Below are 27,156 nucleotides of genomic sequence, written 5' to 3' on the forward strand. Positions count from 1 at the left end.
GTGATTATTAACTATGAATTATGAAAATATGAATTATGAAAATTATTATTCATTATTATTATTATGAATATTTGATTAATCACTTTATATATATTGGTTCGGATGCACGATTGTAATAATATAGACCATAACTGATTTAGTATTTACAATTATACCCAATTATAATATTTACAGTCAATTTCTAATATAGGGAACGAAAGGGTGCAGTTCCGCCGCTTGTCCACTAGATGGAGACTCGACAAGACGCTTGCGGCTGCTAACTATGTATAGAGATATTTATGATGTTATCACGAGGCAGGTTAAGCTGGAAATATCACGCGGCTACGCACGGGTGCTTTGAATAGAATGTTACAGAATGTTGTACACATGAAAGATACATTCTGTCTCTTTGTGTAGCGAGGCAAGTTGCTTGCTTATGCTGGCTTGCTATTGCTCGTCTGTTTTCTGCCTGGGGCTGCTCATATCCGGGCAGCGACTTTCTTTCTCCCTCCCGCCTCTGCGGGTGGGGGCTTGCTTTCTTTCTCCCCCCGGCTCTGCGGGTAGGGGCGGCTGGCTTTCTTTGTCTTCCCGCGGTCTGCGGGGTTGGAGCGGCTCCCGGAACGGAGGATCGGCTCTCCATGCGGCAGGGCCAGTTTTTCAGGGGTCGGCCCTCGCGATCGAGTGGCGGCTCCCGGTAGGCGGGTTTCAGTGGGGGTGTGGTGAAGCAATGCTTCCCGCCTCGGCTCGGCTCGAAGTGAGCTGTCGCCGCCGATTCTGTCGCCGACTGCTTTCCATTTAAATTACAATGCTGCAGTCGTTGCCTTTGACTTCAATTGAAAGGCTATCTTTTGCTCTCTCTTTCCCTCGGGGAAATCCTGGGTGCTTCATCCTGGTACGGGACTGCGGAGCAGCTACAGCGGGCGGCTCCCTTTCTCTCCTGCAAACAGCGGGGGCTACGCAAGATGCGTTTCTGCTTATTTGGCTGCTTCTGGCTACTTAATTAGCTTGCAGCAGATTCTGGACTGCCAGGCTTGGCCTTGGGCCTTCCCCTTTGGGTTTTAGCTTACCCTCTCTCGGGGCTTTCCTCTGGGTTTGATCTCACCCTCTCTCGGGTATACAACGCTGAGATTCTGTTGATCTGCTGGTCACACTATTCCTGATACAGGCCAGGATGCTATTGGCTCTCCTGGCCACTTGGGCACACGACTGGCTCGTGTTCAGCCTACTATCAACCAGCACACCCAGGTCCCTCTCTACCTGGCTGCTCTCCAGCCACTCTGTCCCCAGCCTGTAGTGCTGCTTGGAGTTGTTATGGCCAGAGTGTAGAACCCTGCACTTAGTCTTGTTAAATCTCATCCCATTGGCCTCTACCCATCCATTGAGCCTGTCCAGGTCCCTTTGCAGGGCCCTTCTACCCTCCAACAGATCAACAACTGCTCCTAACTTGGTGTCATCTGCAAACTTACTGATGATGGACTCCATCTACATCATCAATAAAGATACTGAATAGGATGGGACCCAGCACTGATCCCTGGGGGACACCACTAGTGGTTGGCCGCCAACTGGATGTGGTACCGTTCACCACCACTCTCTGGGCCCGGCCCTCCAGCCAGTTCTTGACCCATTTCAGAGTGAATCTGTCCAAACCACGAGCTGCCAGCTTTGCCAGGAGCTTCTTGTGGCAGACAGTGTCAAAGGCTTTGCTGAAGTCCAGGTAGACTACATCCACAGCCTTCCCTGCATTCACCAGACAGGTAACCTGATCATAAAAGCAGATCAGGTTGGTCAGGCAGGACCTGCCCCTCCTGAATCCATGCTGGCTGGGCCTGATCCCCTGACCATCTTGTAGGTTCTGTGTGGTTGTACTCAAAATGACCTGTTTCATAACCTTGCCTGGCACTGAGGTCAGGCTGACAGGTCTGTAATTTCCTGGTTCCTCTTTCAGGCCCTTTTTGTGGATCGGCATCACATTGGCCAGCCTTCAGTCACCAGGGACCTCTCCTGTGAGCCAGGACTGCTGATAAATGATGGAGAGTGGCTTGGCCAGCTCATCTGCCAGCTCTCTCAGCACCCTAGGATGGATCCCATTGACTTGTGAGGATCCAAGTGGGTCAGCAGGTCCCTTCCCGCTTCCTCCTGGATTACAGGGGGACTATGCTGGTCCCCGACTCCATCTTCCAGTTCAGGAGGCCAGTTGTCCTGCAGACAGCCTGTCCCACTATTGAAGACTGAGGCAAAGAACGTGTTAAGTACCTCTGCCTTATTCTCACCTTTTGTTACTATATTCCCCTCCACATCCAATAAGGAGTGGAGGGTGTCCTTGCCTTTTCTTTTGCCATTAATGTATTTGTAGAAATAAATCACTATTGGGTGTAAAAAGGAAAATAATTATAATTCTAAACAATCCCATTGGAATGATAGTGGACTTAAACTAGTTGTACAAAACAATCTATCTCTCTTCTTGCTTCTTTGGGGTGGGAGATACTAACTGGCTTCTGCTTGACCTTGACTGCACTGCTTTGTTGAGACTGGTTTTAACAACAACTTCTCTCCACTCTCTTTTCTCTTGTCCCTTTGTGTACAGCAGGGTAGGGAAGGAGGCAGGGAGGGAGAAGCTTTTGCATCTCTCCAGGTCTTTGGCCAGGGGGATTCCTGTGCTGTTTATTAATTGTAAATACCTGTAAGTATTGTAAATGCTGTATATTCTGTACATATTAATTGCATTTCATGTAGATTGTAATTTTGCTTGTAAATACAGCTCCATTTGCTTCCAGCTGAGCTGGTCTGAAAAAACTTAATGTTGTGGGGGGAATTTTCAACCCACAACACTCACCTCAAGGTCAGACATGCATTTAGCTCTTTAGCAAATTCTTCTCTCCCCTGGCATTTTGTTATGTATTGAAACACTTATTTCTGCACGTTACTACTATAAACCTAGTTTTTACTAATTTGTTTCCTACTGCCTGGGGATTTGACAGCTTGTCAATTTAATGCACCAGCATCCAGGCTGCAAACAGTATCTTTACTCCATTTGCTAGGAAAGCCCATTCTTCTCTGGCTTTGAGCTTTGCATAAACTCATGCTTCAGACCTAACTACTTCTAATGTTTTATAGTTTTACTCATATGCACAAAGCCAGAGCTGCTGTTGTACTAGCTCATTCAATTCTAAAAGCTTTGTTCAGGATTTATTCTTGTTCTAAGTATAGATAACTTTATGTGTCACGTTTCAACCAGGGACAAAGCCTGATTTAATGTCATGGCTGTCTCTTTATCCTCAGCTTAATCTTAACAAATTAGGAGGCTTCTCTTTTCCTTTCTTGTTATTTTTAAACAATCTGATTAAAAACCTCATTCACATTATATTGCACTGAAAACGCAGAAGTTGTGATAGGAGGCAAGAATTAAGATAAAATAACTTGTCAGACCTTTACAGCATGATCTGATTTGAAGCCTGATTTGATTTTTCCCCACATATGTAACACAAATGATTCTGACATTTGGTGCAGTTAATCTTAAGAAAGAGACTTTTAAAAAAATAAAAAAGAAACAGAACTTTTGCCTTCTGACCATTTAGATTACCCACATGCCAATTTATTCACTTCTCACTGAGCTAAGATAGCATTAATGACCTTGTTCATTAAAAAGAGGACCAATGTAAATGTAAAGATTAAAGGCCCTGTGCTTCTTTTATCCTAAAAGCTAATTTTATAAGGCACCCTTCTTCTTAGCAATTTGCCACTAACAGTGCACAGAACATCATTCACTTACAGCTTCTATATCCCTAACTCCAGATTGTCTCAGGCACTTTCAAAAGGTTACCATGCTTGCAGTTCATAAAACAAACGATCAGGTGAGAGTTGGCATTAAGAAAGCCAATGTCATTCCAGTCTTCAAGAAGACAAGAAAGACCCAGAAAATTACAGGCCAGTCAGACTCACCTCCATCCCTGGAAAGGTGATGGAACAGCTCATTCTGGAGGTCATCTTTAAGTGCATGGAGGAAAAGATTAGCAGGAGAATTTAGCATAGATTCATGAAAGGGAAATCATGCTTGACCAATTTGATAGCCTTCTATGATGGTGTGACCAGCTGGGTAGATGAGGGGAGAGCACCGTAGGTTGCCTACATCTACTCTGGGAAGGCTTTTGACATAGTCTCCCATAACATCCTCATAGGTAAGCTTGGGAAGTGTGGCTTAGATGAGTGGATAGTGAGGTGGATTAAGAACTGGCTAAATGACAGAGAACAGGGGTTGTCACCATCTCTGGAAGTGTTTAAAATAAGACAGGATGAGGCACTTAGTGCCATGGTTTAGCTGATTAGATGGTGTTGGGTGATACGTTGGACTAGATGATCTTGAAGGTCTTTTCCAACCTGGTTAATTCTGTGATTCTGTGTGATCAGTGGCACAGGGTATAGTTTGAGGCCCATGGCTAGTAGTGTTCCCCAGGGGTCAATACTAGGTCGAGTCTTGTTCAACATACTCACCAATAGCCTGCATGAAGGAACAGAGTGTACTCTCAGCCAGTTTGCTGATGGTACAAAACTGAGTGGCTGACACACCAGACTGTGCTGCCATTCAGCAGGACCTGAAAAAGCTGGAAAGCTGGGCAGAGACAGCTCCCATGCAGTTCAATGCATGGGTACAGGTTAGGGATTGACCTGCTGGAAAGCAGCTTTGCAGAGAAAGACACGGAAATGCTGGTGAACAAGTTCACCATAATCCACCAATGTGCCCTTGTGGCCAAGGTGGCCAGTGGTATCCTGAGGTGCATTAAGTGTGGTCAGCGGGTTGGTGGAAGTTCTCCTCTCTTTACTGTGCCCTGGTGAGGATGCACCTGGGGTATTGTATCCAGTTCTGGGCTCCCCAGTTCGAGAGGGACAGGGATATACTGGAGTCCTGTGGAGAGCTATAAGGGTGGTTAAGGGACTGGAACATCTGGTTTATGAGCAGAGGCTGAGAGACCTGGAGCTGTTTAGTCTGGAAAAGAGAAGACTGAGGGGAGACATTATTGATGTTTACAAATATCTAAGGTGTGGAGGTCATGAAGATAGGGCTCTTTTCAGCAGGGGCCAGTGATAGGAAAAGGGCCAACAGGCACAAACTAGAACACAGGAGGTTTTACTTGAACTTAAGAAGAAACAATTCTTTGATGGTGATGGAGCACAAGAACAGGTTGCCCAGAGAGGTTGTGGAGTGTCCTTCTCTGAAGACTTTCAAGACTCACCTGGACATGTTCTTGTGCGACCTGATCTAGGCAAACCTGCATTAGCAGGAGGGTTAAACTAGATGAATCTCCAGAGGACCCTTCCAACCCCTACCATTCTGTATGAAACTGAGAAAGCAGACTTGAAACAAAAGCAAGTATCTTCCACAACAAAACCATCCTGTGTCACCTTCACTGTGGATCACCTTTATCACTTCCCTTTCTGAGGAAGTGTTATTTAGAAGAGAGAAACCCAAACAACTGAACACAAAATAGAGCTTGAGCATGCACACTTATACATGTGTTTTCAGTATTCAGTTGTGCCTAAACAAACTTTAAAGGCTGAATATTTACTTCATATACCACACACCCAAAGATATGCAAAAACACAAGTCCACCAAATTTGAAGCAAATAAGCCTGATACCCACTAAGTTTGTGCTGTGTGTGGTACAACTGCATGCTGTCATAAAACTCTCTGCCTTCCACCGGGCCTCCATATCACTTCCTCCAACAAGACTAACACTACCACCTACAACAAGGATCAGATGAACTCACTTAAATCTATAAGAGTTTTAATTTACCACAGCAGCTGCAGCAACTGATTTCTGAGCTGAAAGTGGCCAATTGGAGAAGTTCCAAGAAGAACACACAAATGGCACAGAGAAAACCCTGAAAGAGAAACAAGTCATCTTTGGGAAAGACGGTTCATGTGCTGGGTTGTCTGTGGAACGAAGTACGTGGGTGGTAACAGTAACACACACCAACTCAGAATTTCCATGTTCTCCTGACAATACAGCATGACATATTGCTATGAATTCACTGCTCTCTTCTCTCAATGTAACCTCTCTGACAGCTTGTTTCAGTAATACATTGAAAATGTAACTGTGTACAGGAATTTTGTTGCTGAGTTCCACTAACAGAATGTTAACACATCAGAGTAAAGAGTGTCCAATGTTTATGTTCCACAACCAGATGACTTACACTAGGTCTGGTAAGGAAAAGCAAACCTCTTAACAATATGTCGTTCATAACTGAATATTCTGACTCCTGGACTCACGGTGTCATGGCCAGCATTACAGTAGTATCAGGACCATTGCAAAGTGTGTCCTGCTGCAGAGATTCACAAAGACATTTTCCACTACCAGAAAATCTTGACCAGTCCCTATATCAGGAAAGAGGGTGGCCTGCCAGGATACATCACCACTACCACTGACCAGACAGGCTGCTCCCAGGTAGAAGTCCACTAAACAGCAGCTGCAAAAGGGAGAAGCCAATGTCACACCACCTGGGGGATCTGGTTACAAGCTCTTTACCTAAACTGCATGTGCACACAGACTTCATCTCAGCTGACTCCTGAACTACATCTGTAATCCAGCAGAAATTTGCCTCGATTGTGTATTTGTCTGGATTGTGTATTTGGGAAGCATCCATCTAGTGGCAGTCCTGTGACAATTCCATGATGATAGCTGTTTGCAGCTGGACATGTCCAGAGAAGCTGAGCACCTGCAAAGCTAGGCAGCTGGCCATTTTCAATATCTAGCTTAGTAAGCTTATAGTTTGAGCCTAGCTCAATGTCATAGGTCATGTACCTGTCAGAAGCATAAATCCCAGCCCAATGAAAGACTGCAAATAAAACTCATTGCAAAAGAGAAGAAGAAAGGAACATGAAAGTGAAAAAGGGAAATAATGAAAAAGGGGAAGGTGGAAAAAAGAGAAGAAAGGGAAAGGAGAAAGGGGAAAGGTCCCTCAAAGCCTCAATATTTCAAGTTAAGTCTTTTGAGGATTTAGATTCATAGACTTCATTAAAAGATCTATTTTTCTCTAAGCCATTGTTCTGTTTTCTCCTTCCAGCTAATAGAATGGAAATGGGCACAGCACTATCAAACCTGACATACAGTTCTGGGTTTGCAGAGCTGCCAGGGTGCTGAGCAATTAATTGAGCCATGTTCTTACCCTTGCATCCAGGTACCAAGTGAGCATGCAGCTGTAGCTAGAATTTGAAACAAAACAATGTCACAGGAGATAGAACTGTAACTGAGAAAGCCTGTCAATATAAACAGGAGCTCACAGATGCAAGACTATCTCGTCTATTTATTAATGCATTCCTATACAAAGCAAATAATCAGGTTACAGCTGTACAAAGTAACATCTCAACAGAACTGTGAATCCATAGAAGTGCTCTGGATTTGCACCCGCTGCCCTTGGATAGGGTAAAGCTTTCTAGGAAATCATTAAAAAAAAAAAAAAGTACAAAAAGCATGTTTTATAAAGGAAAACTCTATAGGATGAAAGTGCTGTTGTTAAACAAAAAAGCGTAATTCACCTAATTCTGGTCACTGAAAATTTAAAAGATATTATCTTGTGCAACAAAAAGAGATGGTACACCTTACATTGTAGCTGTTGCTTGTTACAGCAGGTAACTGCAGCTCTAGCGGCTGTCTGGTTTTTAGTTCATCTAACTGGTAGTGCAGTAAACGTGTATTACAGCAGATTATGCTATTTACAAGAGTGCAACCACACTGAGCTAGGTCCTTAGAGTGGATTTTGGAGCCTGAAAAACATTTAAAAACTGATGATTTCAAACAATGTTCAAAACATTTCTGAACTAATCAGTGGGACATTCTCCTTGGGTAGGGGAATTTGTGGGGGCCTTTCTAATCCTTCAGTGATACATAGCAGAGATGTTTTGCATCCATACAGGTACAGCTGTTATGGTCCATCGTTCAAATATTAATTCAGCACTCACACAACAGAGTATCATAACTGAAGAAGTAATTTATGTTTTGCTCTGAGAGATTTACAGTATGTATTTTTGCATTTTCCTTTTTCAAATCCTGACGTGACCAAGTGTCACGCTCCAATGATGGCTAATTTGGCCGATAAACCCCCCTGCGTTCCAGCTGGTGCTGGGTGCGGCTGAGCTTAATTTCTGATTGATGCCCAATTGGACCTTTAATGGGACTAACTTTTAGATTATCGGGAACAGAATTAAGACTCAAACCGGAGTCAAGTGCCTAAAAGGGTTTATTAACAGGCTGAAAAATGGATACCGTGGTGGTCGAGCGGTGATGATGCAACAGGGGAGGGAGCGGGGCCCGGCGGCTCTCTCCCAGGTGCACACCAAGGCAGGGAGGCAGGGCACGCAGGCGGCTCTTCGCGGACAGGCAGATACGGCAGGCACGCAGAAAAGGCAGGCAGACATGCAACTCCTTCTCCCAGTTCCTGAAGAGCCCGGCAGTCCTTCCAAGCAGCAGCTTTACAGTCCCTAGGCAGTCTCTTTTATCCTTCCACACCTTGCCGCCAAGCAGTTGCCACCTGTCCTGGTTGGTCAGCAGAGTGCGTGCCTAAAAAACATCTCCAGGCTTTCAAACCTGCCTGTCACCGGGGCTTCAAAACCTGCTCCAGGTGTTTCTGCCTCCTTCACCACCGGGGAGTCCCCAGGGTCCTAAGTCCCACCAGGGAGTCTCCCGGGTTCAAAGCCCCTTACTTGATCCCAGGGGGCCAAATGCCAAGCTCCCTTATACCAAACCATTATCCCTAATGACTTTCCCAACGATGCTGAGCCATATAGATATAGATACAGTCCCTTATACCAAGGTAACTTTACCCATGGCAAATTAAAAAAAGTTTCTTTCCCCCTCCTTTTCCTCTTTTAGACCTTGTCTTATTTAATGAGTACACTGGCAGAAGGAAAAAAAAAAAAAAAAAAGAGGAAGCTGGAAACTGTGAAAACATGTACCCTGCTAAAGCAATAAGCTCTTCAAGATGCTTTCGGCAGTCCAGCTCTGTACTTACTGAAGCAGAGTGTTGGCTGTAATCTCCCCACATAGTGCCTGTCAGAGCCACCAGAGCCAAGCAGAAGCCCATCCTCAGCAAATTCACAGGTTAAAACTAAGCAACATGAAAAGCAAGTTGCATATTTACAGATACTTTTGGGAAGGGAAGAGTATCGCAAATGAAGAGGAAAGCTGTGAATTCCCAACATGTTCTAGTGATTTAGGAGAGCAGTTGTACTAGAAGTTAGTAAAAAATAAAGTTCAGTTACGTACTTTTGAAAACTAACCCTTGTTTGCTGGAGAGAAGGAAGTAATTTTTCAAAAATCACTTGTGAAATATGGTTAACTTCCAGCACAATTTTAATGTGGCAGAAACTGCGTGAGTGCTCTTTTCTACAATGCAGTTGTATTGTTTATAAGAGCAGATTCCTGACACGTCACTCTACATGCCAGTTTTCCCAGTTAAAGGGGATATTCTATTGCAGTTACATCCACGTGCGTCTGAGAGGTTACTTCCAACAGAAAAAGTGATTTATGTCCTGTTTTAATGTCATTACCTAATGAAGTTGGTTTACTCATCCATCTTTAAAAGCACTTTTGGAACTAAAGCAACTAAAGCACTGAACATTCTGTTGTGCAAACTCTAATACTAATCCTACTGTATAAATGCTGCGTGATGACTTTTCAGTCACTAATGAGTTACTAAAACCAACCAAATACATTAAAAAATTACATGGTAAATGAGGCCACAGAAAGGAACCTGACCAACCAAAAAAATACTGCTCTTGTACAACACACTTAACCTAACATTGCATAAAGTGGTTCAAGAAGAGGTTTCTCCTTAATTGCTTTTGGATTCCGTAAATCGATCCTCAGGCTGCACCGCTCCCCCTCGAAGAAAAGTCTTTGTCTCTCAATGTGGTGGTTTTTTCCCCTGCCCTTCCCCCTGCGCCCCAAGCATTCGATTGTTGTTTTTCTCAGGCCCTAGAAAAACAGCTCCCATGTAGGCAGACAGCGGCCGGTCTTCTGTGAACGCCCTCTCAAGCTCCCCGGTCCCCACAAGAGGTGCTGAGGCGCCGCGCAGGGAACGCACACGACACGCACACGCCCTTCCCGCTCCCCTCGCGGAAAAAGCGTCCCGGGCACGGCGGAGGCGCGGGGCACTGGGGGGCGAGGAGGGAGCCACGAGGTCTCTGCGCCCACCCGCTCAGCGCCGCCCGCCGCGAGATGTCAGCAAAGGAAGCCGCGCCGCAAGAGCGCGGCCGGAAAGTAGGGCATTACACCCTCCGCCTCCGCCCGGAGGGAAGAAAAAAAAAAAAAAAAAAAAAAAAAAAAAAAAAAAAAAAGGGCACATTACTCCAAACCTGCAGCTGTGTGCTTGACACTTTTTATCCTCTTTTTCGACTCTCCGCTAGATGACAGCAGCGCAGTCGGACTGAAACAGCCAGGAACGGGCTTGTGGAGAAAACTGCTTTATTCCTGAGAGAGCAGCGCAGTCAAGAACCTCGCGTTACTGGCGCTTTTCCTGGAAACTCCAGATCCCTTTGCTTTTAGGTTTCCCGCCTGCGGGCCTCAGTAATTTACAAAAACATGTATCTGCGTTGCATGCAATGCACTTACAGCAAATGTACTTGAGCTGGGGAAAAAAAAATCAATTAAGTATTATTGTTGTTTTAATGTGAATAATAACTTCATAATGTCAGCTATTAGTCTTGTAAAATACTCCTAAGTTGTTACTTCCTTAAACTGAACAGACCTGATCTTTCAGGCAAGAGCACTGCTCTGCCCTGAAACTGCAGCAAACCACACGGCTCAGCTTCCTTGTATATTTACAGCAGTGTTCAATTTTGGGATACTCACTTTACACCAATGCACTGCTACACTCTTGCTGTTGGCTGTGTGCCAGATGAAAAGCAGTAAACTGGTTTAGCCTAGGTCTTCGAACCATTTGTGGTACAAGCTAGACTAGGGTCCAAGTAGTTACGGCGCAAACAAGATTCAAACATGGACCAGCTGAGGAGCGAAGGCATTAAGCACATTTATCATACTGTCATGCTGTACTTGGAAATGAGTCCATCCTGATTTCATTTAAAGTACTGCAGAGCTGCTGCGAGTAGGGCACATGCTAGAATTCAGAGGCGCAATACAAACCCTCTAGCATGTTCCTGTTTCTGACCTATTCCCAAGCGTTTTTCTCTGTGAAGAAAGGGAGGTCTGGTATAACCCAAACTTTGCGTCTTTCATGCATCTGTGAGATTCTCATGTGTGAGTGAGGAAGATTCCTATGTCACTATTATTCATAGCCTGTTATCCTAAGATAAAGGTATAAAGGGCTTTCAGCAGTGAGAGTGTTTTTCAAAAAGAAGTTCTCTCTCCATTTACTCACTTTTTATTTTGTAATTTTATCTCATGTTTTCATTCTCCTGAATTATTCTGAGACGTATGAAGTTGTCTGAATACTCTTAATACTAAACTTTGGTCCTGTCATTTGCAAAGATCTGTTTTCACAACATGGATGTAATGACTGTAATGGTTTGAAGGTGTATTCTAATTCCAGTTAATGCTCTCGTACTCCACCAATTTTGATCGTACTCCAGATTTTGATGTGTCACATTAAACAAATGTTAACATTCTATCTTTTGGAATGCAGAGATGCTTCATGTTCAAAGAACATGACACAGGGATAAAGAAATCCAGTCCCTGGGGAATTCTTTAAATAAAAGCTCAGTGGTATACTTTGTGTTTTTCTTATCTGAAAAAGTATAAGAAAGCATTTAGGCATTTAGACTAGTTTTTTACTGAGTGCTGCACCATTGCATCCAATCACTAAGTAGTGCTTGCATTTTTTATTTTTTTTTTAGAATTCTTTAAGATATCTTGCATGCTGCTTTATCACACTTTTATCTGTTCCAGTAATAGCTACCATAAAAAGATGAACAGGGTGGTAGGTTTCTGTTAAAACAGATGGCCAGATGGTTGTCTAAGATATATATACCAATGCCACATATACTGACCCAAATCATCAGTCCAAAGAAGGCACTAAGAAAAGTAGCATATATATATATATATATATATAGTCCCTTTAAAAAAAAAAATTATTAGTATTATATTCATGAGAAGACATTCTGCTGTGCTTAGAGTATTAGTCTTGTTTCAGGATCAGTTCCTAAACATTATAAACAGTGATGTCAAACAAATTGTATTTTTGACCAAAAAAAAAAAAAAAAATTGGAACTGGAATAAAACAAGGGAGGAGAATAGCTTAATAAAAATATTTATTGAAAAATTTGCTATCAACATCATTTGGCTATACTAAATAAGTAAAACACTGAGCGTGACTATGGTAATCAGGATGCAAACAGCTAGTACCATGAGCAGGATGATTCGGCAACATTTGGAATGGTTTTTTTCTCTTTCTTTTTTTTTTAACAGGGTATCATACCCAGGAGTATAAATATCTCCCATCCAGAACCGCAGATCATTAGGATTTTCCTAAAAGAAAAATTAAAAAACAAAAACTAAATTCCTTTGTTTTGTGTACAAAGTCATTAGAACATAGCCAGAAGTATTCTGGCTATCATCAGATAGTGATTAATGAATGTGAGGTATCACAACACACATGCAAAAAGCTTTAGTTTGAACATAGGTTGGACTACTCGCCTGATGCTGCAGATATTCCACTGGGAGAAATTAAAACCACTGTTTTCAACCAAGAACCAAATGTAGAACACCAGTCATTGAAATGTAATTAAGAAATCCAGAAGAAACCATGTCAATTTATAAACACAGATCTAAGTCCCTTTCAAAAAGCCAGAACATCAAAAAAAACCCACATTACTTACAAAACTAAACCTAAAAGTCATTTGTGCCAACTCATAGGCAGGTGGGATCCTGCATAAGATTCTGCACATTGTTTAGTATCTTTATTAATTATCTGGACAAGAGAATTGAGTGCACCCTCTGGGAGTTTGCAGGTGATATCAGACTGAGCCAGGAATGTTTATCTGCTTGAAGGTAGGAAGGCTCTGCAAAGGGATCTGGACACGCTGGATTGGTGAGCTGGGGTCAGTTGTACAAGATTCAACAAGGATGAGTGCTGGGTCCTGCATTTGGGTTGCAACAACCCCATGCAATGCTACAGGATTGGGGAAAAGTGGCTTGAAAGCTGTCTGACAGAAGAGGAAGACCTGGGGATGCTGGTTGAGATCTGGCTGAACATGAGTCTTGGGCAGCAGGTGACCAAGAAGGCCAGCAGCATCCTGGATCAGGAATAGACAGGAGGAATAGTGATGAGGCCACACCTCAAATACTGTGCTCAGTTTTGGGCCTCTCACTACAAGAAGGATATTGAAGTGCTGAAGCGTGTCCAGAGATGGGTAACAAAGATGGTGAAGGGTCTAGAACCTGAGCCTTCTGAGGAGTGGCTGGGAGAATTGCAATTGTTTTGTCTGGAGAAGAGGAAGCTGAGGGGATATCTTACTGCTCTCTACAACTACCTGAAAGAAGGTTGTACTGAGGTGGGTGTTGGTCTCTTCTCCTTAATAACAAGCAATAGAATGAAAGGAAAGTTGTGCCAGGAGAGGTTTAGATTGGATATTAGGAAAAATTTCTTTACTGAAAGAGTGGTCAGGCATTGGAATAGGTTGCCCCAGGAGGTGGCTGAATCATCCCTGGAGGTGTTCGAAAACCATGTCAGGACCTGGATTAATAACTATGGAGGTGTTAGGCCAACAGTTGGACTCAATGATCTTAAAGGTCCTTTCCAAGGAAAATTATTCTATAAGGTGTATGAGACTGGAAAAATATATTTTGTTTGATAACAGAATGATGCTATGAACAGTTATTAAAGTGGGCATGTGGTATTTAAATGTCTTATATACAGTTCTTCCTAATATAAATGGGGAAGTTGAGTTGTGAGGTGTTGCAATTTAAGACTTTCAGTAGTCACAGAGGTCATTCTCTACAGAACTGGAATTTCTGCAGTCTAACCAGATATTTAGTTTTCTTATCAGACTCATGTTAGTATCATGTCTGTACCAGAAAATATATCCATATTTGCTTCTGGAATTTCACCAAAAGAACCAAATGGTTCATGCACACACTGCACAGCTCACAGCAATTCAATTTACTTAAATTTACTCTATCAGCATATTACCTTTATGTGGCTTGCCAAGTCAGAGTGTAGCGAGTGCTTGTCATAGTCTTGCACAGTCCAGGAAGGGCTCCTTTTGTTCTCTTCCCAGTTATCCTCCACCTGTATGTCACTATATAGGGGATTGCTTTTGATTGTGGATTTCAAGGTGATGGGTGTAATGTGTTTCCCAAGAGCTTTGTCTATCATTTCTTGACTGACTCCATTCGAGTCTAAGCCTGGTAGCTCAGTGACATTTCTCTTTTCTCTCTGTAAGGTACAAGTTTTATCTATGACACAGCCCCCCTTACAGAATTATGATTTATACAATAGAATAATTTATTAAATTACACGTGCAACAATATTTCTTATTTTGGCAAATATCTACAGTGCAGTAGAGGAGCCTGACTCTTCACACTGGGTAGTTTTCTTTCTTCAGGGGAAAGCATGAGGGTACAATCTGAACATTAACTCTTTTGCAAATGTGAACTGACATTAATAATGCCTGCTGAAAGAGAGCCTCTGCTTTAGCAAAACAGTGTGATCAAGCACTCTGGTGGAAGATGCAGCTCTCATGAAAGCCACAGGCTTACGATGCAGAAGCAGAACTGTAAGAACAATACAGAATGAAGCTGAGGGCTAATGGTGGTCTAAATGACTGCCTTGACTGGAGATGCTTCTTGGACAGCAGGGTTGTGATTCACAGTTCTGTTTGCACTGTTGAACGCTAGACCCGTGTCAGGATGTCAGAGATCTTTCATTCAACTGCGGAAGCGTCCTTAATTCTGACAGTGTCAGAACTCAAAGCTAAATAAATATATACATATGTGAACAGTCTTCCTGCCACATCAGTTGTTAAACTGTTGTAGAACATGGGTGTGGCAAGGGAGGAAGACAAACGACACTGATTGGGTCACATTCTGGTAAACACATGCTTCTGCTTAGTGCAGCACTAAGAGCCTCTGTAGGAACCAGTAAGATTGTAGTTACCCTATTTTTTTGATCTGTAATTGCATGGAGGGATACAGACATGCCAATTCAAGCTGTTCAACTTTTTGGTTCACTGTAACCTTTTGTCCGTGACACTTTGAATTCATCCATCACCAATCTGCTGTTCAAATGGTTCCATCAGCTTCTTGAGAGACCTTCTTCTGCCTTGCCTCAGGCTAACACTTCTCCCATGTACTGCTTCTACAGAACTATGACAGTGCAAATTCTGCTTTTCCCATTAGCAAAGGAGCATTTCCCCATTAGCACCTTTGTCCTCTGCATAGACATAAATGAGTTGGTCTAGGACAAGCATGAGTAGAAGGAAACTAGAGAACTGGTTTCCATCAGAAAGTAAAGATGGAGAAGAGAGAGTCTTTTTCTTAAGAAACCCTAGGAGGAAGCATCATGCTGGCATTTTAATCACTAAGGTGTGAAAAAGTGACTAAGCATATTTCCCATCCATAATTATTATTAGCAGGGGAGTGGATCCTCAGTTCTCTCCCAGTCTCTCTTTTAGTTCATAATTTCCATATGTCATTCCTTGACATGACATATTCCCTAAAAATATTACTCTTTGCATTGCAGTTGCAGCTGTCACTGAAGCCTTTTGTGTTGTACCAAAGTTCAGCTAAGCTGGCATTTTATAGCTGTAGTTTCTTTCTGATTACCATTTGGTTTTATTTTACTTTGTATTTTATTTTATTTTTTTTAATTTTATTTTATCTTATTTATTTCTAATTTAAAATTTGTCATTGACTTTAGTGATGCTTCCCTCAGGCTTGCTAGACAGTACAACTCGGAGAACATTTTATTGAAGAACGTGAACTATGCTCAGTCTCCCTAGGCTAAAATGTTGTGAAAAGAATATGACTTGACAGTAATTTCTAAAGCTGTTTTAAATAAAATGCTCCAAAACTTGGAATAGATGGCATGATTCAAAATTTGCTCATAAAGAAAGTGATTTGTGACAAAACCTTTTGCCTTTTCTGTCTGGAGTACCTTCCTTTTCATGGGCAGGTAAATAGGAGAATGTGGCAGCCTGGAGCAGAGGTACAGAGGGTGGAAAACGGGAGGGGCAACAGGGTTTTCCCATGAGATCTGGAGTGGAATTAGGGGTAGAAGAGAGTTTGCAGAAGTTTTACTAAAAATTATAAATTCATCTAGGAAACTTTTGAATCTAGGTTTTGTCTTTATTTCATCCTTTTTTTCCTGCTGTTGTTGTTGTTGTTCAGAGCCATTCATTTCTTGGCTGTGATGTAAGACATCAAGCTAATTACCCACAAACCCCAGGACATCAACAGCTAAGGCTAGGCCTTGGTCTCAAGTTCCTCTGTCTGCAAGCAGAGATCAAAGAGAAACCAACAAAAATTAAGAAAATTTACTTCCTGGAAGAAAATGTTTTCTTCATTTTATTTCAAGAGGGTTAGTTCTTATTTCCTGACTCCTCAATCTTAATGAAAAGTCTTGTAACACAGCGTGAAGGACTCTGCCAGCACTTGGAAGGGCATTCTTCTGTTGTATAAATTTATTTCTAGGACTATCAAAATGTCTGATGGACAAAAGGGTAGCCACAGCTAACTACTGATCCAGAAATTGCTGTAATAGTTGTAACAACTGTATAGGTATTGATAGGCACTTGGTCAAATAATTCGTAGCATTTTAGACTTTGCTGAACAAATCTAATCTTTCAGGGGATGCTGTGGGAAAGCAATCAGGAATGCAAGGAGTAACCAAGGGTAGGTAAGCAGATCTGAAAGACAAAAGGGCAGACAATTCACATCAAGGATTCCAGAGAACACAAGTCTTCTTACTGAAGGTACAGGAGGCAATCAGAATTGCTGATCAGAGATACTAAGCATCAGCAGGTACTACAAAGCAACCTGCAATGCTAGCTGACATGGATAGGAAGAGGTTCAATAGATGGTTATGAACACTAAAGCTTAATCCATAGCAATATTTAGAGAAAAGTAGGCACTATTGTAATTGTGCAGCACTGAGTATACTTCTCTCCTCATAATGAATTGTTTACTTGAAGAAGGCTGTTTTATTTGTCATTTGTAATGGAGTTCTGCAGAGTTCTGAGTCTATTATATAAAAGCTTTTGCACAGCATCAGACCAAAGCTCCTGCCAACCTTGCAGCTGCCTCTGACTGTGGCCAGTTGCTGATGTCTGGGAAGAGTAAGGGAAAGAGTGGAAGTATGTAATGCACATATGAGCCAGGGGCCAAACAAGTGACAGTAAACCAGAACCCAACTTCTACGTTAAAAAAAAAAAAATATATTGTCCCGGCACACTCAGAAAAAAAAAAAAAAAAGCAAAGATGGGACACAGGCTTTGGCCCAGATGAGTGAGCAGGAGGAACTCTGCAGTTAGCAGGCCAAAATTTGTTTGCAGTTGTGACATCCTAAACAAGAGTAGTATGACAAGAAACAGCACAGTGCTCAAAGACCATATGCTCTCTTCCATCTTCCAGAAATACAGGAAAAAGGGAAAAATAGGAGCAGAAAAGAGACATCCTGGAACTGTGGAGAATGACCACATGGACTGCAGAGGACACAGACACTCTGGCTATCATAAGCAGATATAGGGGATAAATAATCTACTCTATTCTGAACATTAAAACATACTGTGGAGCAGAGGAGCTAGTGGGACTGGAAGCTTTCTTTGAGGACAATCAGAAAGCAGTTGGTAGCTAGCTGTTTGCAGGAGAAACAGTCTGTGCTTTTTATGCTGCTTTTCACAAGCAAGGGCCAAGATTCCTGGTTGGCTTTATAGTTTTTTTTTATTCAGAGTGGATGATGAAAATATATGCTAAGCAGGGAAGCCGTTCAGTTTGCCTGATATAGATGATAAAAATAAGAAGAAAGAGCAGCAACTTTTTGGTCAGCAATATGAATTGTCATTATATCAAGCTGCTTTTTATAATGGAAATAAATCCATAAACTCAGAGGTGGAGAAAACACACAAGTGCCTATGTGCACTTGAATTTAAATGACCTCATAATAAAGGTCTGGAACATGCCACTGAGAAGTCACTTTACATGAGCAGCCCTGAGTAGCAATAGTTTCTTAGAAGAAAATTAATTTCTGAAGGGGGAATTTAGGCTGCTCTTAAGGTTTAATGACTTTGGGAGTCTGTAGGTCATGCACATATGTTCTGAAATTAATTCTCCTCCCTTGCCCCCCTCCCCGCCCCCCCCCCCGCCCCATTTCCGTTTCTGAATTAGCTAACCCTTAGCCCCATTAGCTCTCTCATCTTAAAGAAAAACATCTTATTCCTTCACCATTAGCTCTCCACTGTGCCATCGTGTTTATTCTAATGTCTGGAACTCATCAGCTCTTTTCTCTTTATTTGATTGTCAGCAAAAGGGGAAAAAAAGGAGGCAAGCTCATATGGGAGAAAGAATAAGGCACAATGAATTTTATCAACAGCCTGAATTCACTAATGACTATGCTTAAAAGTACTGGTTGTGCCTTAGTTTTAACACTTATACCGCATTGCGAACTGCATTTCTGGTGACGTGGGAAACACAGACATTTCCTTTGAAATGGTCATCCCAGGTCTGGGAATAGAGTTCCAGGAAAACCCTCTCGCTGGTGGCGAAGGGCAGATCACAAGTCGAAAAAGCACAGGGCTCCACACACATTTTTAATCCTCCTGCAGATCTGCAGCCCTGGCTTGGTGACAGTGCGTCCTGTTTTAACAACAATGGGGAGAAGGATCCCTGCTGTGGAGGAGGCTCTGTGTGTGGCTGCTTCCCTTCTACACAAAAGAGGGGCTTAGGTGGGGTGGGGAGGGAGGTCAGCATTGCACCATAGCCCATTGTTTGGGAACCCGCAGGCGCCTTCCCTTGGTTTGGGCTCTTTCCATGAGAGACAAGGGGAGACCTTGTGTCCCCCCTTCCCAGCTCTCCATGGGGAATTGCCAGGAAAAAAAAAAATACAATGCGAGCAGAGGTCGCTGGAGGCATTGGGGTAGGCAAAAGGGAGCGTGTCTGAGGTAAGAAAGAGGCTAGGGAATGTAAGGGGTGTCATCGGAGCAGGTTTTGGGAGAGGGAGGACTTTTGCATGTGGATGAGGACTGGAATGGCCTCTGTGAGGGAGCGAAGGCGTTTGGGGTGCTGATGGGGAGAAATGTCTGCTGGGAGAATTGCAACTGGAATTAGTTGCGGGAAACTTTAAGGAGATTTTTCTTCCCCTCCCCCAGGCTGATGTTTTTTCGGCTTGCACTCCCTCAGTTCCCACTGGGGGACCGGACTGTCACCCTTAGGATCCTCAGGATGCAGACCCTTCTCCACATTCCACACCCACCCCTCTAACACCCACCCGCGGCCCCAACCGCTTATGTGTGTCTCCATCCCTTGACAAGAACCAGACCTTGGAGCTTTTGCTCCTGCTAGGGGTGGAGAAAGGCGAGAGGCTCCCCAGGCGGCAGGAAAGGAGCACTGTGGAGCAGCAAGTGGGGCCCAGAGGGGTGTGAGCTGATGCAGCTGTACTGCTTCTGATCCAGACATGAACTTCTCCTCTGCCGGCTCCAGGGCCTCTACTGGGCAATGCACATTTACATTTTTATATGAAACTGCTTCTCCCTCTATATAATAACCTAGATTAATACAGTCAGTGTGTTTCACACTTTCAACAGCTGTCTGTCAAGATAACAGGAAGGTCATATTAGAATTGAAAAAAAAAGTCAAAATAAAAAGGAAGCTATGGTGAACTATGTAGACCTATAAAGGTTTGTGAGACACTAGCAAGAATCTCTAACGCTGTCTCTATTGTGCCTTTTCATGGAATTTGAGGAGTATGACCTGGCTTTCAGATACAAGACTGGAATTTTTTCCTTATTACTTCAGAGAGTGCCTTTTGTTCCCCCTTTTAGTACCATTAATTGGTATTTGACATCAGTAGAGTTTCTGGGAAATGCTATGAAAGTGCTACAATGAGCAGCAGAAAGCCTGATGTACTGAAAACCAGTCAGTGGACTGTCCTGGAGAGAGTAACTCTGCTCTTGAAGCCAGATCCTCACTGTTGTCAATGGGAAAATGTACATATAGTAGTGATGTAGCTTCAGAGATGCAGGAAACTGAATTCACAGCTTAAGTCTCAACCTCATGCCTTTAGTCTCCTGATTCCAAAAATGAGGTAGAAAAATGAGGAAAAATATCAGCCACTTTTAGAGCTTACCTGTAAATAGATTCTGTTGTGCCACCGCTGCACTCCAGGTAAAGCTCCTTCTGGGAATTTTGCCAGCCTGGCTTGTAGAAATGCAGAGTTTTTCACTAAAGACTTCACCTCCAGTTGCAGGAATTTATCGGGATGGTTGTTGTTTGGCAAAGCAGAGAAGTCCATGTTTTCTGTCCTGTGGAGTAATAAGGAAAACAGCCGCAGCTTCTGATCCCTGGCTGTGCATGCTCCTTCTATTATTAATGATGTGAAGAAGGATACGACAGTTTCCTGAAACTGTATCTGACCCCTGTTTGGTGTCAGGCTCACTTATATCATCCAGCAATGATAAAAGATTGTTTAGAAGTGGCAGAGGAGACAGGACATGTTTCTGTAAGTGCCTAGCTTAAGTTTTCAAGTCAAGGTCTATTTTGATAGATGCATAATGTGTTCATTAAAGCTAACAGAGTACCAGTGAGTAGGTGCATGAGACACTTAAATGCATACCAGCACTTCCTCAAGTGACCTGCCAAAAAAGTCAAGCTTAACAATACTTCAAAGTAAGCTTTTTTCCCCCAGAAAATTAGAAGCAGCTCCCCTCCAAAGCAAATTATCCTTTTCTGTGGCAGTATTAAGAGGCTCCATTGTGCTCTGTGGGTCATTACCATTTTCCATATCAGTTATGACATTCACTTCTTTAGATTCAGGGGTTTCTTTCACAGTAAATTCTTCTTGACTCTGGGAAATATTAGTTTGTTTCAAGTAATTGATAGCAGAAGTTTTCAGAGAAATTATTCTCCTCCCATTCAAGTGAATGGAAAAAAACTCTCAGTTTACTAACTTGAATGGTATAGTCTCAGCCCCTTCAATTTTATTATTTTATTTTGAGATTTGGTATTTTCATCATAATTTTGTAAGTCTAAGTTCTTTTGACTTTCTGCTAATAGAATTTTCCTTCTTATCATGGCCTTGAGTTACAACCACCAAAGCTAGTCTCCTCATGTTTATTTTAACCTTTTCTGCCCCAGTCTTTCAGTTTTTCTTAAATATGTTTAATTTTTTCATGGCACTATCATAGAGGATAGGTTTTTTGAAAGTTCATTGTTGAAAATCCAGGAAAACCTATTTTGAATCTAATTAGTGCTCAGAATTAGGGCATCACAAGAATTTTAACATTGTATGGAGACCATAGAATCAGATCAGTGTATTTTCCTTACTGAAGATTGCTGAAATTTAAACAAAGAAAATAAAACTAGCAGGCTATTTTTTAAAATGTGAACTTACGTGATATCCTAGTGTAATAAATTCTTTGGTATACATAGAAGTTAAACCCCTTATGTAATTAGAAAGCTCACGATTTGTCCTTGTGTGCATTTACTGACAATTATTTTACAGCATTTCTGTTAAAAATTATTAATTTGTTGCCTTTTAAGTAGATACTCAGAGTATTTGTGCCCAGCCACAAATGAGATGGTATTGACTGTATTTCTGAGTAGATATACATGCTTCTGGGCAAGCAGATGCTACATTTAGAACTGCTTCTCTCCAATGCGATGAAGCTCTGAAGCACCAAAAGACCTCTGCAGTTTAGCCCTAAGGGACTACCATGAAGCTGCTGTCTTAAGACTTACCATGACATGTAGACCCCTTTTTCCCTATGCAGAACTAAGACAATAGTGCAAAAATATCTGGGTATATACAACTATGCCTTCTTTCTTAAACATCTCTGACTCCTTTGAACATGGGATTCTTCTGTGCTACTGTAGCATACAATGTGGTATGAATCTGTGTGAATTTACTTACCGACACCATTTAGTTAGGCAGGACATAAGAACATCTCTTTAGGTCACACCCCCAGTGCCCAGGATCTATCCCTGTGTTTGAAAAAGTCAAGCAGAGATACTGTTACATAAGACTGTGTACACTTGGCTACTTTCTGAGTTCATTCTCATTTTATTCCTCCAGAACCACCTCTCCTATAAAGACAGGCTGAAAGAATGTAGGCTGTTCAGTTTGGAGAAGAGAAGGCTCCAGGGAGACTTACAGGAATGTTGGGGACGGACTGTTTAGAAGGGCTTGCAGTGAGAGGATGAGGGGCAACAGTTTTTAACTAGAGCAGAGTTGAGATAGACTGGATATAAGGAAGAAGTTCTTTACAGTGATTGTGTTAAAATACTGGAACAGGCTGCCCAGGAATGTGGTTGAGGCCCTGTCCCTGGAAATATTCAAGATCAGGCCACACTATCTTTTGTGCTAGCGTCTCTTCCCAGGCCTTTTACTTATGGACTTGTGGCCTATGAATTTCTCCAATTGCTTTTCAGATCTTCTGATATTCCTCCTCTAGAAAGAAGCTTTGCACCTTCAAGATCATCTGCCTAAAATGCTTCTGCCTTATTTCCCACTGTTTTTGTGGAGCTAGTAACGTCAGACTACACTTAACCAATGATACTTAGATTCTTGTCCATCTCTGACTGCCAGTTGAACATTCTGTCTTACAGGAATAGTTTAGGCTATTTTCCATAGCTATGCTACTTTAGATTTAACCACACCAAAGTTTATTGGCTAATATCTTGCACAGTCACTCAGTCTTGCGAGTTCCTTGCCAAGTGAAGCAGCAGTTGGTTAACCAGAGAAGCATAACATCACCTGCAGAGCTGGAGATCTCAGTTTTTGCTCTCTTCCTCATGCCATTGATGAGGAAAAAAAAAAAAAAGAAGCAGCATCATTCCTTGGGGAACCATACTGCTGACTCCTCCATTTACACAAAATCACAGAACATTAGGGGTTGGAAGGGACCTCAAAAGATCATTCAGTCCAACCACCCTGCTAGGGCACAATCACCTAGAGCAGGTCACACAGGAACACATCGAGGCAGGTTTTGAATGTCTCCAGAAAAGGAGACTCCACAACCTCTGTGGGCAGCCTGTTGCAGTGTTTTATGACCCTCACAGTGAAAAAGGTTTTCCTTATGTTCACATGGAACCTTCTGTGCTCCAGCTTGCACCCATTTCTCCTTGTCCTATCATTGGACATCACTGAGAAGAGCCTGACTCCATACTCCTGACACTCACCCTTTGCATATTTATAAACATTAATGAGGTCACCTCTCAGTTTCTTCCAAGTTAAAGAGACTCAGCTCCCTCAGCCTTTCCTCATAAGGGAGGTTCATTAATCATCTTTGTGGCTCTGCACTGGACTTTTTCAGGCAGTTCCCTCTCTTTCTTGAACTGAGGGGCCCAGAAATGGACACAGTATTCCAGATGCAGCCTCACCAGGGCAGAGTAGAAGGGGAGGAGAACCTCTCTTGACCTGCTAACCACATCCCTGCTAATACATGCCAGGACACCATGTGCCTTCTTGGCCACTAGAGCACATTGCTGGCTCATGGTCATCCTTCTATTCCCCAGGATCCCTTAGGTCCCTTTCCCCTACACTGCTCTCCAACAGGTCAGTCCCCAACCTATACTGGTACATGGGGTTGTTCTTTCCCAGATGTCCTAATGGCTGCACTTGCCCTTGTTGTGTTTCATTAAATTTCTCCCTGCCCAAACTGTCTAAGTCTTGCTGAATGGCAGCACCACCTTCAGGTGTGTCAGCCACTCCACCCACTTTTGTGTCATCAGCAAACTTGCTGACAGTGCACTCTCTTCCCTCATCCAGGTAGTTGATGAATATATTGAACAGCACTGCTCACAGTACCAACCCCTGAAGGACCCTACTAGACACAGGCCTCCAACTGGACTCCCATTGAACACAACTCTCTGACTTCTTTCCTTCAGCCAGTTCACAATCCACCTCACTACCCGATCATCCAGAACCATTTTGCTTCCATTCCTTTAAACAGCTTTCAAGGCATATACATTGCTCCTGTATTCCTATGTAAATGTAGTTTCTTGAATATCCTGTAGTATGGAATCTTGTCAAAGACTTCTTTGTCCGTTAGATCTCCTTTGCCCAGGACACAAGTAAAGCCAGGCTGACTCTCTCCTGACTCATGCTCATGCCCAGGTGCTCAGGTATCTTACTCTTTTTGGTTGGTTGGTTGGGGTTTTTTTGTTTTGTTTCCGTTTGTTTGGGTTTTGGTTTGGTGGGTTTGGTTTTTTGTGTGTGTTTGTTGTTTTTATTGTTTTCGTTTAATTGAACATTAAGGCACCTGAAAAAGACCTCAGACTCCCTAGTCAGTAGTTTAAAATGATTCCCTAAAACTCCCCTTTTCTACAGGCAGGGTTTACACTGTAATCTGCAAGTCCTCTGGCAGACTGTCTGTTTGAAACATCTTCTGTACCATGGCAAGCAGATCTGCAATATCCCAATTATGTTCTTCCAGGATTCTCATCTGACACCTACCTGCTATAAGGAACTTCTAAGGTATGAGAACCTCTGCAACATTTCAGTTGGGAAGGCCAAAACAATTCACTGAACTTCCTTTTCCTAGATTTGTTATCCCTGAGCACCCTTCATACTTGTTACCAGATGCTCTCATTGACTCCTTAGCTGTATTAGATTTTGATGCATTTCAAGTCTCTTTTAATTTTAGTTTGAGCACCTTTTCTACAGAGCTTTTAACATTTTTCTAGCTGCTCTTAGTTTTCTGTTTACAATTGACCTACTAGGCTTTAGGACCTCCAGTGGTCTCCTCATGCAGGCAAGCTTTCAATTTTTGCTATATTTTTTGAGTAACCAAATGGCTCTTTCTCTGTCACTGAAGGTGGCAATGAAAACTGAATAAAAACCCCACCTCCAAACAACTCAAAACCTAAACCACATCCTCCAGACCAAAGCAGTGAATTCCACCCAGAATAAACAACAATGCAACTAAAATTCAGGTATTCCTTTCTTTAAGAAAGATATGTGAAATGGTAACTTTTCTAACTTTTGGTTCACTGCTATAGCTAGCCAGCATGTATTTGGAAAGGAGCTCACTACACAACAGCCTAGCACAAACCCTGTGCATCACTTAAATCTTCCACAAAAGAGAGTCTAACTAGGATTTAATTACTCTAGCCCTTGTGAGCTAGAGTGAATTTCACCTTTATTTGTCATATGAAGTTGACCAATTTTACACTCATGGAATTTTACATATTTATCAGTGGAAGGAAAGTGTATTAACACTGAGGGATTGATGCTGAAAAAGAAAGATCAAATCCAAAAAGCAAGTAAACTCATATGTGAATGGCTATGAGCGCAGAAAGCTACTGCTTCCCTGGCTGGAAAAGGCTGCCTGCTGTCACCCAGAGCTGTGGCAGAGCTCTGCAGGGCAGGCACAGACACACGTATCCATACAAGTGTACTGGGACATGGGCCACAGGCTGGGCACACTCTCAAAATGTTTATAGCATTTTCTGACAAAGGAATTATTTTGGTCTGAAAGATGGTAAAAGAGTATCAAGGCAATAAAATTAACTACCTTTCAAATTCATGCAGAGAGGGAAGAGGCATTTTTGCTTTGTAGACACAAAATTGCTTCTAAAGTACTCACATCTAATTAATAGCTTTGTACTACACGATGATGAAGGAACCAGAGCCAGAATTATCACAACATTCCACTTTCACTCATCCTATTTAAATGTACATATTTCCTTGGTTCCCATACAAAAGTCTTCATTTTTTGAAGTTGTATAATGATGATGGGAAGATGATTTCAGCAGAAGTCACTCACCCATTTTTAACAGATATGGGCAGAGTTAAAATTTACTTTCTGTTGTAAGATAAAGCTTGTAGTGGAATATTCAGAAACAGCAGAGCATAAATGTTCAAAATTGTGTGGATGACATCACTGTATGATAAAACTGTCTTCTGGCCCTTAGTCTGGAGACATCTTTATTTTTGCCTGATGTTTAGTTTTTGTGACTCAAGAATATACAGAAGTATTCACAGGACTAGGTACTAAGCAAACGTGAAGAAAATTTAAAAGAATGATTTGCTTCTTTTGCCTGCCAACTGCAATAATTCCATTAGACTTTCAAATGTGGTCTGTAACATCGAAAAGCTATGCCCAAGAGCAATTGAATTTTCCATGCCTCAAAACCTTTCAGTTATACAAAGTATCTCATTCCATGCTGTCAGTTATCTTTTTTCTTTTTATCTTTCTTTTCCTTTTTTTTTTTTCTTTCATTCTTTTCTTGTCTTTCAGTTTCTTTCTTTTTCCTTTTCTGTCTTTCCTTCCTAAAAACTGTAAGATGCTTTATTTAAAATCATACATCAGCATATCATTAGAATTTGTAGGTTTGAACACATAGCAGTAACATGCCAGACCAAAGACTTTGACAGTACAGCTATTTGAAAGCACATGAATTCAATGGGAGTTGAGACTGGGTAAGTATTCCTCCTGGACAGAATTACAGTACTGATTGAGGGCCTCAGCGTATTAAATTTTGTGGACACCTACATCACATCCATACAGTAGACTCTTCACAGAGACTTAAAAGTAACAAATCACTCAAGTAAAGGTGCATTACCTTTTTGCTTTCAGTAGAAAACATGGAGCCTTTCAGACTAATTTATCTGCCTGTCTTGCCTTCATGGTTTGCTCTCCTATACATTTGTAGAGCATTCCTAAATGCATCACAAAATGGAGGAAGAGGATGTATCCCTCTCCTCTTGCTAGATTCAGCAGTTATAAAAGTCACCAGACACCACTAGCTTCTCCTGTACTGAATATTACTTGATTATACCCAACTCTCCATATATCAAGGCTCACAGAGTGCCATGTCTGCCTGCAGCTGCAGAAACATGCCTAAGACAACAGGCAGGAGGCATTTATTTTAAGGATGACTGTAGCTGTAGCTGTACCTGCTGTGATGTAGGGCTCGATGGATTTGGCTACCACACAGAGATGCCCAAAAGAGAAAATAATGCAAATAACAAAAGAAGCTTTACTTTTATTGAAAATGTAAAAATCATGTGAAT

The 27,156-nt window shown here is 42.2% G+C and overlaps 1 protein-coding gene across 1 annotated transcript; it reads right to left on the reverse strand.

The window, feature by feature from the left end:
• Positions 1-458: 458 nt before the first annotated feature.
• Positions 459-20,433, reverse strand: MINAR2 (membrane integral NOTCH2 associated receptor 2). Its single transcript, XM_054397598.1, has 4 exons — positions 20,269-20,433; positions 14,119-14,364; positions 12,293-12,455; positions 459-763 (listed from the first exon to the last, which is right to left on the reverse strand). The coding sequence occupies exons 1-4, from the start codon at positions 20,431-20,433 to the stop codon at positions 459-461; spliced, it is 879 nt and encodes a 292-aa protein (XP_054253573.1).
• Between the last annotated feature and the right edge of the window lie 6,723 nt (positions 20,434-27,156).

Source organism: Indicator indicator, chromosome Z, assembly GCF_027791375.1.
Source record: "Indicator indicator isolate 239-I01 chromosome Z, UM_Iind_1.1, whole genome shotgun sequence".
Taxonomy (NCBI): domain Eukaryota; kingdom Metazoa; phylum Chordata; class Aves; order Piciformes; family Indicatoridae; genus Indicator; species Indicator indicator.

Coding starts and splice junctions, on each gene's coding strand:
- MINAR2 (XM_054397598.1), bottom strand. CDS start 20,433: ATGGACTTCTCTGCTTTGCCAAACAACAACCATCCCGATAAATTCCTG. Junction 14,365..20,268: donor ACAACAGAATCTATTTACAG/GTAAGCTCTAAA, acceptor TGTACCTTACAG/AGAGAAAAGAGAAATGTCAC. Junction 12,456..14,118: donor ACTTGGCAAGCCACATAAAG/GTAATATGCTGA, acceptor TTTTTCTTTTAG/GAAAATCCTAATGATCTGCG.